Below are 11,671 nucleotides of genomic sequence, written 5' to 3'. Positions count from 1 at the left end.
TCAAAACCCATTTCGAAAACCAACGACTCAATCCCAGAAGAAGAAATTGGGTCTTTTGTTCTTCCTCTCTATGCTCTTATATTGATTGTAAAAGTTTGTCATATCCACCCCTAAATCCTTTATCACAATTCACAAACATGTTTGCCAATAGCATGATTGTTGAGACTGACAATCCAAATTTGATCTTCATTAGAGATGCAAGGCCATTCCAATTGTTGATCAGTGCGTCGAAGACCATAGGCCCATACTTTTTAAGGTCGATTTTGTAGTCGTTGAGCTTTGGTTTCGTCTGCTTGTCCAAGTTCTACAATAGATTGAGGAAGGTCTTAAGGAGGAGGCGCGTGGGATTGCCCTCTTGAACATGTCTGAGATTTTGATTTGCAAATCAAATTGTATTGGCCATGAGAGGGGAGAGAACTTTTTAGTGGCTTATGATGATGATGATGATAAGAGCTTTTGAAAAGAAGAGAGCAAATTAACATTTAAGCTGATGTTTTCTTGCAAGTTTAGGAGAATGAAGGAAAAAACAAAAAAAGAAAAGAAAAGAAAGAATACAGAGAGAGATACATATTTTAAAGCCGTTTAGGTTAGATGTTTAATTAGACAAGTGGTTGTCTTCTTCTATGAATTTTGTATATGGGTTTGATGAGTTTGGGATCTAGATTTAGAATGGATTTAATGAATTTTAGAAGTTGCTGGAATTCAAGAGGAGATAGTGAAGGAATAGAGTCAGTGAAGAGAGCAGAAGAAGAAAGAATTTGAGAGATGAGAGAAAAAATATTTTAAAATTAAAATAAAAAACTACAGTAGCGGTGTATATTTACACAGCTACTATAGCTAGCTTGTATTTTTACACAATAATACATGATCTGATTTGATGCAAGTCAGTTTTAGGCTATATTATGTAAATTTTACATTTTTTTTTTTTATTATGCACCTACTGATATGAATGTTCTAAAATACTTAAAAACGTGTATTACAAGACAAATATACTTTTAAAGTCCATTCCAGTTCCCCTCCCACACACAAAAAAAAAAAAAAAAAAAAAAAAAAAAACGAAGAAAGGAGACCATTTCAGTTAGTGGCACATTAGTCAATTCATGAAAAGAACGATGCTAACTTATTTTTACTACATTTATAGATGTACCAACATTTTTCCTCAAGGTTCAAAGGAAAATAGAAATGCAGCTATACATACGCGTCATCTCCCAACAAGATTTCAACTTTTCCTTTTTGACTTATCTAGAAAGACAAGACAACAATATCTGGAAGAGGAAAAACATTGAATACAAAGGCAGTGATTAGTCCCTAAGAAATCTCCAAGGTCCCATACCAGTCCCTATCCTGCAAAGGTAGAAGCATGAATGTTAAGGTAACCTGAAATTTCCATGATATGTTAAAATAGTCAGTAAAGAAATTTTTTATTTTTTATTTTATGACGTTGAACCTCACCAAGTTAGGGCCCTTGACCCATCCTTGGGAAGTAAACTATAGTCCACATATACACAACCCTACCCACTAGAATCATGTATCAGGTAATCCTGAGGAACTCCTAGTGGAGATCACACCAAGATCTAAATCTTAGCTCATCTCAAGCTTCCAACCACTAGGTTGCACCTTGACGGGTAAGGAAGCTAAAAGAATATATTATCCTCCAACTCAAAAAAGAGGTAAAAGCCGCTAATTCAAAACAATGAGAGCTATAAAATGAAGGAAATGGTCTCTTGCACAAGAAGTTACCTCCAAAAACCAGCGAACGTGCGCAGACTCATATAGATAGACAATGCAATCCAAAGACCAATAAAGCCATGACTTGAAGATAGTATAAATAAGCACACTATGCTCATTAATGAAACCAAAACCTGGGAACAAAGGGGAATTTAAATTATATGAGAGAGTGCCATGGATTTATCTGTTAATTTAAGGAAAGTACCAAGAATGCTATATTTTAACTGGTTGGATACTCAATGCTGGTTAAAATATTCTGGATATTCTTCTTTTACTCATTCTAAAAAACCAAACAAAGATATCATGGATAGCAACCAAGGGTTTGGAAGACTTGCCATTGAGTAAGCAGAATATGCAAAATCTGAAGCTCCATAGTTGATTCCATCAAAAATAAAGGCTAAAGCATTAATAGGTTGAGTCACTGCAACAAACTGGTAAAACAAAAAAAAAAATTATCACAATTGAAATTATTGGGATTGCATAAACTGGGAAAGAAGGGAAGGAGGGAGGCAGGGGATTACCGGAATGCCTACACCTATAAGTTGCAATACATTGACATCTGCTGTAAATAATCTGGGTGCAAATTGTAATACAACTACGAGGACAGCCGAGAGCACTAACCCCAGAACCAAGCCCACCTGGATTATAAAACCATAAGCAATGCAGTGTAAAGCAAAATAAATAATAATAGTCAACAGACCTGCAATACACGAGAAGCAGTGGCAGTGGCCTTGGTGTAATCCTTCTTTGCAAATGCACTTGCAAGGATTGCCTGAAAAAGGTTTGAGTCAATATAGTCTACTGTGGAGACAATTTAGAACAGAATATGTTTCCGGATAGTTTAATATAGTTTAAGATGATAAGAAATAAAGTCGAGCAGGGCAAGGTGATGACATAATAGTAGCATTATACTTGTATTTAAAAATAAGTATCTTACTTGTCCTGCAACAGCCAAGCCATCAGCAAGCAAAGAGGTTGCCAGCCAAATTTGTAGGCAAACCTGAAATGCAGCCATTGATGTTGATCCCTGTCTCGCAGCCAATGATGCTGCTAGGGTTACACAAAATGTCACAGCTATAACCCTCACCAGTAACATAGATCCTAAATCCAAACACAGCAAAAAAAAAAAAAGCGAGAGTTAAATTGCAATCAACATGTAGAATTACTACAGTATTTAGTATACCAAACATGCCCAGTATCATAGAATAAGATCATTATGAGTATTCTTTGATAAACCCCAGGAGGAAGGGGGATAGGGAAGAGATTTGAACTAGTGACCTCCACTTCATGAGGTGTAGTCAGCTGATTGTACTACCGCTTAGGGTAAGAGCATGATGAGTATATAAATAAAAGATACAGATAGGTGATGAATAAGAACTAGTAACTAAAATGAAATATTCACTAACAGCCTGATACAGAGAACCAAATATATGTTTCATTTATTATTGAACTTTCCACCTATATGGTTGGTAGTCCAAATACAGTCATCCTCACATAAATACTGTAACATAACTTGCACAAATATGTGAGATTCAAGGGTAAGTTATGGAGGGTAGTTGTACATTTTGTAATCAGTCAGTTTGCATCCTTACATGAATTATTCATTGAATAAAGTGACATAACTTGCACATAGAGAGTTTCAAGGCTAAGTTATTAAAGAAAGTTTTTTAGGTTTTGTAATCTGGCATCATTCCATAAGGAGTGAAATTTTTTGATAAAAAATAAACAGCTTCATTAATGAATTAAGAACAAGAGGTCGTAACCTAGCATGTAGGATGTAGACAAGAGTAAACCCTAGTACATAAACAAATTAAGTTCTAAATTTAGCATATCTAAAAAATTGAAAAAGGGAGAAGAAGGAATCATAGCCTTGGTCCACTCCTGAATACTCCTTAAGAGTACATCCGTTAATGTCCCAACCAATGTTTCTTCCCTCAAATATTCACCCACTTTCCTTTGTCTCCAAATACACCACATTAAACATAGGTAAATGGCCTTCAAAAATCATTTCCATCTACCAAACCTAACTTTCCAGCACTTGGAGAGACCAATTAACATACATAGCATCACCCAACTAATCCCAAAAAAACCAGAACACCAAGCTCCACAATCCACGGCAAAGATACAATGGAGAAAAAATTGATACACATATTCCCCATTCACCTTACACATCATCCTACACCATTCCACAATCATTATACCCTTCCTACCAAAGTTTTTTGTTCTAAGGATCTTACCCATTTGCTGTCCATACCAAAAGAAATAAAAGCCACCCTTGATGGAACTTTTACATTCCAATTGCTTTCCAAGTGAATGTTTGTTGCCCCCCATCTCAAAGCTTTATAAGAAGTTTTAACTTGAAAACCCTGACTTGTTGTTGGAAGCCAAATCATTTTGTCATTTTCATGGGATTACAGAATAAAGATCCTCTAAAACATAGCCATAGACTCTAATTCACAGTCACGAAGAGATCGAATTAAAATAGGGTTCCAATGAATGCCACCACTAGTCCATTGCAAATATTCCACTACCTTCCCATCTCCGTCTATTGTTATAAAGAGGCTAAACTCCCAAAAGACATCTAAGAAATTTACACGTTAACCACAAAAAATACTTTCTTGAAAATTTCTCATTGATATCAAACAATGCAAAAAATATTACAGTGGCTTCCAATGTATAGTTGTCTATTGTTCAAAGTTGACGTTATAGATTTCTGTGGATTTGTATACAACAAAACTGAAAGACCAAGTGCCAATTAAAGCTATATTGTATGAATTAATATTTATACAACCTATGTCTTCATGATTAAATAGAAACAGAGTTTCAGATTACACATACATATGCATACACATATTTTGTACAATCTAGAGTTTATGAAAGCATAATGATTTTTTGTTCTTCTCATCATCTATTGAGAAGTCCAAGTAATCAAGTTTCTGCCTTACGATAATTCTCCATTTAACAAAATAAATTATTTCCTTAAGCCTCTAAAAGTCACAAATCAAAATGTATACTCAGACATACTGCTTGGATATGTTGTAAACAATCACATATTTGGGGATTCTTAAAAGTACCAAAGACTAGGAGTCTTATTTTGAGTCCTGATAATGGTTTAGTGGCAGCAATTTTACTGAAAAATATATAGATTCTCTTACCATTTTTAAGAAACCGACCAATTTGTAGATCATTGATACTTGGAGGTAAGAGATCAACTTCTTTAATTAATCTCCACAAAAGCATCAGGGAGATTAGGTACCTATAATGGTTAAATATCATGTGAGAAATAGAAGTGGAGACATTTAAAATATTAAGACATCCTGGCCCAGAGTCAGAAATAGGAAATCTAGAAAATAATTAGTAAAAAGCAACACTTACTGAGAAATAACATGGGCAATGGCTGCCCCACTGACACCCATACGGAGTATGAATATAAATATTGGGTCTAGAATAATGTTTGCTACATCTCCTACCACTACATTCAAATTTAACAAACTATTAGATTAGATTTAGCTGAAATCAAAAACATGAATCCTGGAAGATATTCTTATAAATGAAGAAAAGAGAAATTATTACCCAACTATATCCAGATTTGATATGAAAATATTTCAATTAATAGTTAATTACAAGCAAGTTTATTTATTCATAAACATAAATATTTTCATTACATGCTTTTCTCCCCAGCAGTCTACAGGTTGCATATTAAAGTACCCATATCTGCTACGTTCTGTAAACCAAACATTAACCACCTAACCTTGTAACTACTTAAGTTCTCTTCTGCTAATTCATTTTTTTTCACTCCATAGGCAGAAAATTGAGGATAAGGCTGCCAGTCTATCCCAGATTCTGCAAAAGCAAGAGCCTCATGCACTAGGTACAAACTTTTAAGTACAAACACAACCAAGCCTTAGTCCCATAATTTTGGGGTTAGCTATGGTTCCTTTAAAAATTAATTAGGGTCGGTCATGCATATTCTTTTTCACCATTCTATGAAATCCAAAATCATGTAGGACTTATAGGCACAGAAGACATTGACAACATTAGCAACAACCAAGCCTTAGTCCCAAAACTTGGGGGTTGGCTATGGATTTACACATTAAAGGTTTGTTTGGAATCCGTTTATTTTGTTGAAACTGAAAACTTTTTGTTGAAAGTACTGTAAATAAAGGTAAAAGTTAGCTGAAATAATACAGTAGGACCCATGAATAGTACCGAAAAGTGCAGTGGGTCCTACTATACTATTTCAGCTAACTTTTACCTTTATCTACAGTACTTTCAGCAAAAAGTTTTTAGTTTTACCAAAATAAGTGGATCCTAAACGGACCCTAATTAGAGTTGGCCATGTGTAATCTTTTTCGCCATTATATGAAATCCAAAGTCATTTCTTTGTTACCTAAGAGCCGAAGACATTAAAATTCCATATATTGCATCATGACATAAATCATCACAATGATATTCTATGTGCAACAAGACTGACTTTTTAATTAAAGGGATACTTGTTTCAAAACTTACCGATAGCAAATAAAGGAGTTTTTGTGTCTTTAAATCCTCTAAAAACCCCTTGCATGGCCAGAGAGAGAAGAACTGCTGGAGCACCAAGAGACCTCAATGTCAGGTATTGTTGGGCTGGTTTTAGCATAGGAGAATTCTACAGGAACAGAATTGTGCTGCAGTCATTATATGTAGATTTTAGTTACTTGTATATTGGAACAAAAAAGGGGAGTCTAGAGGCATCTGAAGCCTTTTAGTATATAGAGAGATCATATTTTTGAACTTTTGGAGAAAATAAAAAATGTGAACTTCAAGTAGTTACATCATTTCAATGCAATACTGCAACATTGAAATTATGAATTACAAATTTCTCCAACCATTTCAAGAGCCAATGTTACAATAAAGAATCAGACTACCTTCCACCCCAATAAACATAAGGAAAACCAACACATGACAGTCAATATTAAATGATGCAGATGGCCTTTTTCACCATCAATTTTGGGAGATAGGATGATGTCAAGCATGGGGTCAGCTTTAGGAATAATATTAGCTTATCTCCAAATATGTGGTGTATATAAGGTCTATAATTGTTGCCAATGATCTCTAGCTCAATGAAACCTCCTCCCTTGTAAGAGCAAGGGGGAGGGTTATGTTGGGTTCAAGACCCACCAGGTGCATGTATAATTACCAATATAAAAAAAGCATATAATAGTTGTCATTTCAATTACTGTCATGCTACCAAGGTGCAACATAAAATTTGTGAACAATACTGCTCATTAGTCTAGAGTATCAATCTAATGAACGTAGTATACTTATTTATTCTTAAAATATAAGAAAAGCTGAAAGTATTTCATACTCAATAGCAGTTCCCCACAGTAAAGGCATGCTGCAAATGCTTAATGAAACATTGTCATAAAACTAAAACAGCTACCACAGCAAGAGTGAAGATAATGAGCAGAGGAGATATCCAATTAATTTTAAGGAAGCTCTTCTATAAGTTCTTTGGATGCATTCTCAGTGCTCATAAGTGATTTCCGAGATAGATAGTTGAAACCCAAGAAAATAAAAATGCTTTATTATATAACCATTTCTTTATAATCATTTGACGAATTGGCATAAAAAGGATTCCATATATAGAATTACTAACACACAGGCTTTAGGGAACAACAAGCATAAAAATCAATTGACTCTAGCACTAGTAAAACTTACAGACTCTACACCCATATAGTTCAATATTGGTTTAGCAGCAAAAATGAGGAACAAAGCTTGTATGATCCCAAGCACGCTACCAATAACCAATGCTGCTGAAGCTGATGGAATTTGCCTTCTGACATTTGTTTTACTGTAACTACTGGGAATGAGTGATGACTTGCACGTAGACTCTGGTTTCAAATAGACCACAACTTGTTAATAGGCAACAAAATGATTCCAAAATGTTACATTGGAGGAAAAAGAAAAACATCAGGCATATTGGAATGATAGAAATTATTCCAAAAGATAATTTCAACAAAAACAAGAGGGTAAGAAGATAAAATTCGCACCAACTTGTGGTATCAGATCTTCCAGTTCCATCTCCTGATTGACAGCATAACCCATCTCCAGTACTCCACTGTCATTTGATTCAATACTCAAACTTTTAGTAGCATCTTCCTCGGCAACGAAAGAGGTTGTAACGCTGACAAGTGGGAATATTGCTATCTTTGATACTTGGTTGAAAACAGCAATAGAAACTCCTACAGCAGCAAGCTCCACAGGACCTATTTGAAGATCAGCCTAATTATCAACACCGAAACCAAATTGTAATATAGTTCTGCAACTTATGATAGCCCAATGATTGATCCAGAGATAAAACTTATAGTTAAGGAACTTGTCATAGCATGTATAAAGCATATCTAGTAACTGTTGCACAATAATTAACAATACCATGCACATAAAAGGGTAAAATGAGTCTGCATAGTACCTGATAACAATTAACATCTAACTAACAATAAATTGAACATGTACATAAATCAGATAGCCTTGTCTAGTAAGGCAATATTTCCTTGGAAGGGCCTTTGGAAAGTAAATGCATTTACAAACATAAGAAGTCAAAATTCTTCTTGAAATTCAATAGCCTAAGTCCAAAGCAACATTCTTCACTAAATCAAATTTTGGAATTGACTTATGGAAGGTAAGAAGTTGTATATATCTGTTTTCCCATTGGGGGCATCATGAATACAAGTCTTCTCTGATGCATACCATCATCTTTTAATAAGATTTCACAACTCAAACACAAGTCAACATTGTAACAAACGCTATGCACAAGCTTGCTACAACACATAAAAATGAAAATGAACGGTAAGCACTGACCAATATGGCCAATGAATGCTGTGTCTATTAGAGAAGCAATGGGGTCCGCCGTTAAAGCCAGTGCCGTGGGAAGTGCAATCTGCATTATTTCCTGACCAAGTTCATCGTTTCTGAATACATTCCTGGCAATGCCATTGTAAAGTTGCAAGTTTAACATTTGAACTAGTAATTTGGCCCAAAGAAAAAAAGAACATTCAAATCCAATTAAAAAAAAAAAAAAAAAAAGGTTCAAGGCCCAACTAACGAGTCCAAATCTTCTGTCCCACACTTCCTGCTCCACTATATACTCCACAAATAAAAACATGCCACATGTCCATCTAATTTATTAAATGCTAAATTTATGCCTTCTATCATTTCAATTACCTAAATATAATGGGTTATTTATTTATCTATTTTAGGAAATTGAAATAATAAAATGCATAAAATTAGCATTTAATAAATTAGATGGACATGTGGCATGTTTTTATTTGTGGAGTATATAGTGGAGGAAGAAGAGTGGGATAGAAGATTTGAACTCCCAACTTAATCAGGCAAAACAGGAACCAAAAAAAAGCCTGATGCAGACAAAAATCCAGTTTTACACTGTATTCATATCAGTAGGCAAAAAGACCGTCATAGTTCATATGGGGTTGAATCAAATACCTATGATTTTTCATTGAGGTTACTTCTCAGTTTAAATAAATAAACTAACAGTGTTTTATTTACAAAGTAAAAACACCAAATATAAATAAATAAATAAAACACCACCACTGGCAGAGATGGAAGGCCTAGACAGAAACAATGTTAGTATTTAAGTTTGTACCTTGTGCCTTTGAACAACACAAAGAGGGGCATCTCCCCCATGCTTTTCCACAGACAGGAAATGGTGTCTAAGGCCATGACTGGAATTGGGTCTTCCACGTTGAGTAAAAGGAATCAAACAGTACTGGGCACTTTGCAAAAAGATAAATTCATTGGCTTGAACAGCCAAAGAAAGAATACCATATGATCAAGAATTTACAAACACTGGCTCTGGCTTCCATCATTTGAATAAACAACAAAATATATGAATGCTTTAATGGGGGAAGTAGTACATTCAAAGTTCAAGCAAAAACAAAAACAAAAACAAAATGGTGATGAGGAAGGTAGAACTAACCGTTAGACCACCCCCAGACAGCAAGATTCTATGTCAGCCTTCCCTAGTTACGAGAACCCAGAATGACACCCACCATTAATATATATATATATTTAAATATACTAACTTAATAGATAAATAATCATATCGTATCCTCTGCCGATTGGTGATTTTGACAAAGGTTCCTTTACTCAACAAAGCACGAAGCTAATTACTGATTTTTAATTCTATCAACCAAAAAAAAAAAAAAAAATACTGATTTTAAAATTCTAATAAGCAAGTACACATTATTTTTTTTTAATTTATTTTCAATAAAATAGTTCCATGCGTTCGAAAAGTTTTCAAGGCTATTGTGGAGATGCTAAATAAGGTTGACAATTCTAACAAATTATTTTCTCCTTTGCTTCTTGACTGCAGATCTCTCATGGCAAATCTCACACAGGTCCGGGTAGCACATGTTTTTAGAGTTTAGCTAAGAAAGGATGTTGTATGAGGGAGGATTTTGTTGTATTTGATGATTCCCCTTCGGATGAATTAAATAGACTTCTTGTATCTGATAGGAATGGTATGTACTGTTATAGGCAGGTAGCCAATACTTTGGCCTTATCCTTTTTGTTGAATATCATGCCTGTTAACCAAAAAAAAAAAAGTTTTCATAACTTATATGTATTAGATAATAAATTATTTTAAGAATATTTTTATATTACTTTCATTAAAATTATATAAAAAATTGTTTAAAAAATAAGTTACTTTTTATTTTTCTATAAAAAAGTTTTTAAAAATATTTTATAAACTAAGAATGAGTTTAGCATCAGCTTTTAAATTTTAGATTTTAACTTAGCTTTTTACAACCTTTATTTTTTTGTTTTTTCTCACTTTTTTCAAAATACAGGCATATTATAACACATTTTCATCAAAAAGTTTTCAACAAAATATAAAAATAAAATAAAATATTTAGATTTTAACTTAGCTTTTTACAACCTTTATTTTTTCGTTTTTTCTCACTTTTTTCAAAATACAGACCAAGACACCAATCAATTTTTGGTGTAGGCGGGGATTAAACCTCAGATCTCTTATACAACTATCAAAGATTTTTCCAATTGAGCTAACGGGATCCCACTAAAAAATAGTATATAAAAGTTAAAAGTTAATGTCAATCAAACATTAATACTATTAGAGTATCCGTTAAGCCCCTCTTTTGGAAAATATGGTGTTACAGTTTGTCTATGAAAAATCCAAAAAAAAATCTAAAAGTAAATTAAAAATAATAATAATAATAAAAAAAGGGTCACCCGTCATACACACCGGTCAATATTGTATTCATTCTCTTTGGCTAGGAAAGCCTCCCTCAGTTATGAATCTAAACGTACCCAAAAAAAAAAAAAAAGAAGGTACCCAACAAATATAAAAGTTTTATGATTTTTTTTTTTTTTTGGCTGTGTAATTGTTTATGCATGGACTAGAACCTCTGAGTTGAAGGTCACTAGTAAGACCAAGTACCACTACCACTTGGGGCAGCAGGCCTGGTGGTTAAAAGTTTTATGAATCTACATGATGGTTTTTAAAAAATATATTTTTTGGATGAATATCTAATTTATTAGTCAACAAAGTGGTTTAGTCTAGTGAATATCTAATTTTTATTCTTCACGGTTTATCATTTTTCTAATGAAATTGGACCATCTTCTTCCATAAGTGTATCTATCTTCTAGTGTATCCGATTCCTCTACTTCCCTTGACTTGACAGGAAAAGAATAAAAATTCAGCCACGGCTTTCTTGATATGGTTCTAGGTAATCCACTACTAGGGTTTCTTCTTCTTTTCTTAAGAGTCTACTTCGATATGACATCAAGTATGCCCACATGGTAAAAATATTGGGATTATCACACGTAGAATCTTCATACGTACAGTTTATGGTGGAGTTTTCTTAATATTATTAAAATATTTATTTAATTTTCTATTTTATAAATTTTTCCCTAAAAAACCGTTTTTGTA

General features: G+C 33.7%; 1 protein-coding gene across 2 annotated transcripts; it reads right to left on the bottom strand.

Annotated features, from left to right (window-relative positions):
- Positions 1 to 1,097: 1,097 nt before the first annotated feature.
- Positions 1,098 to 10,225, bottom strand: LOC126693003 (protein DETOXIFICATION 42-like). 2 transcript variants are annotated; one of them, XM_050388849.1, is made up of 14 exons: positions 9,701 to 10,225; positions 9,368 to 9,576; positions 8,566 to 8,687; positions 7,758 to 7,973; positions 7,426 to 7,598; positions 6,238 to 6,373; positions 5,104 to 5,200; positions 4,884 to 4,984; positions 2,666 to 2,829; positions 2,429 to 2,500; positions 2,250 to 2,366; positions 2,064 to 2,159; positions 1,741 to 1,862; positions 1,098 to 1,344 (listed from the first exon to the last, which is right to left on the bottom strand). In XM_050388849.1, the coding sequence occupies exons 2-14, from the start codon at positions 9,442 to 9,444 to the stop codon at positions 1,302 to 1,304; spliced, it is 1,536 nt and encodes a 511-aa protein (XP_050244806.1). In that variant the 5' UTR covers positions 9,445 to 9,576; positions 9,701 to 10,225; the 3' UTR covers positions 1,098 to 1,301. The 2 variants fall into 2 exon arrangements, with proteins under 2 accessions (XP_050244806.1, XP_050244807.1); XM_050388850.1 differs by lacking the exon at positions 9,368 to 9,576.
- Between the last annotated feature and the right edge of the window lie 1,446 nt (positions 10,226 to 11,671).

The sequence above is a fragment of the Quercus robur genome, chromosome 7, assembly GCF_932294415.1.
Source record: "Quercus robur chromosome 7, dhQueRobu3.1, whole genome shotgun sequence".
NCBI classification, from domain to species: Eukaryota; Viridiplantae; Streptophyta; class Magnoliopsida; order Fagales; family Fagaceae; genus Quercus; species Quercus robur.
The sequence above is the reverse complement of the archived record's forward strand: the minus strand, read 5'-3'. Positions and strand labels throughout refer to the sequence as shown.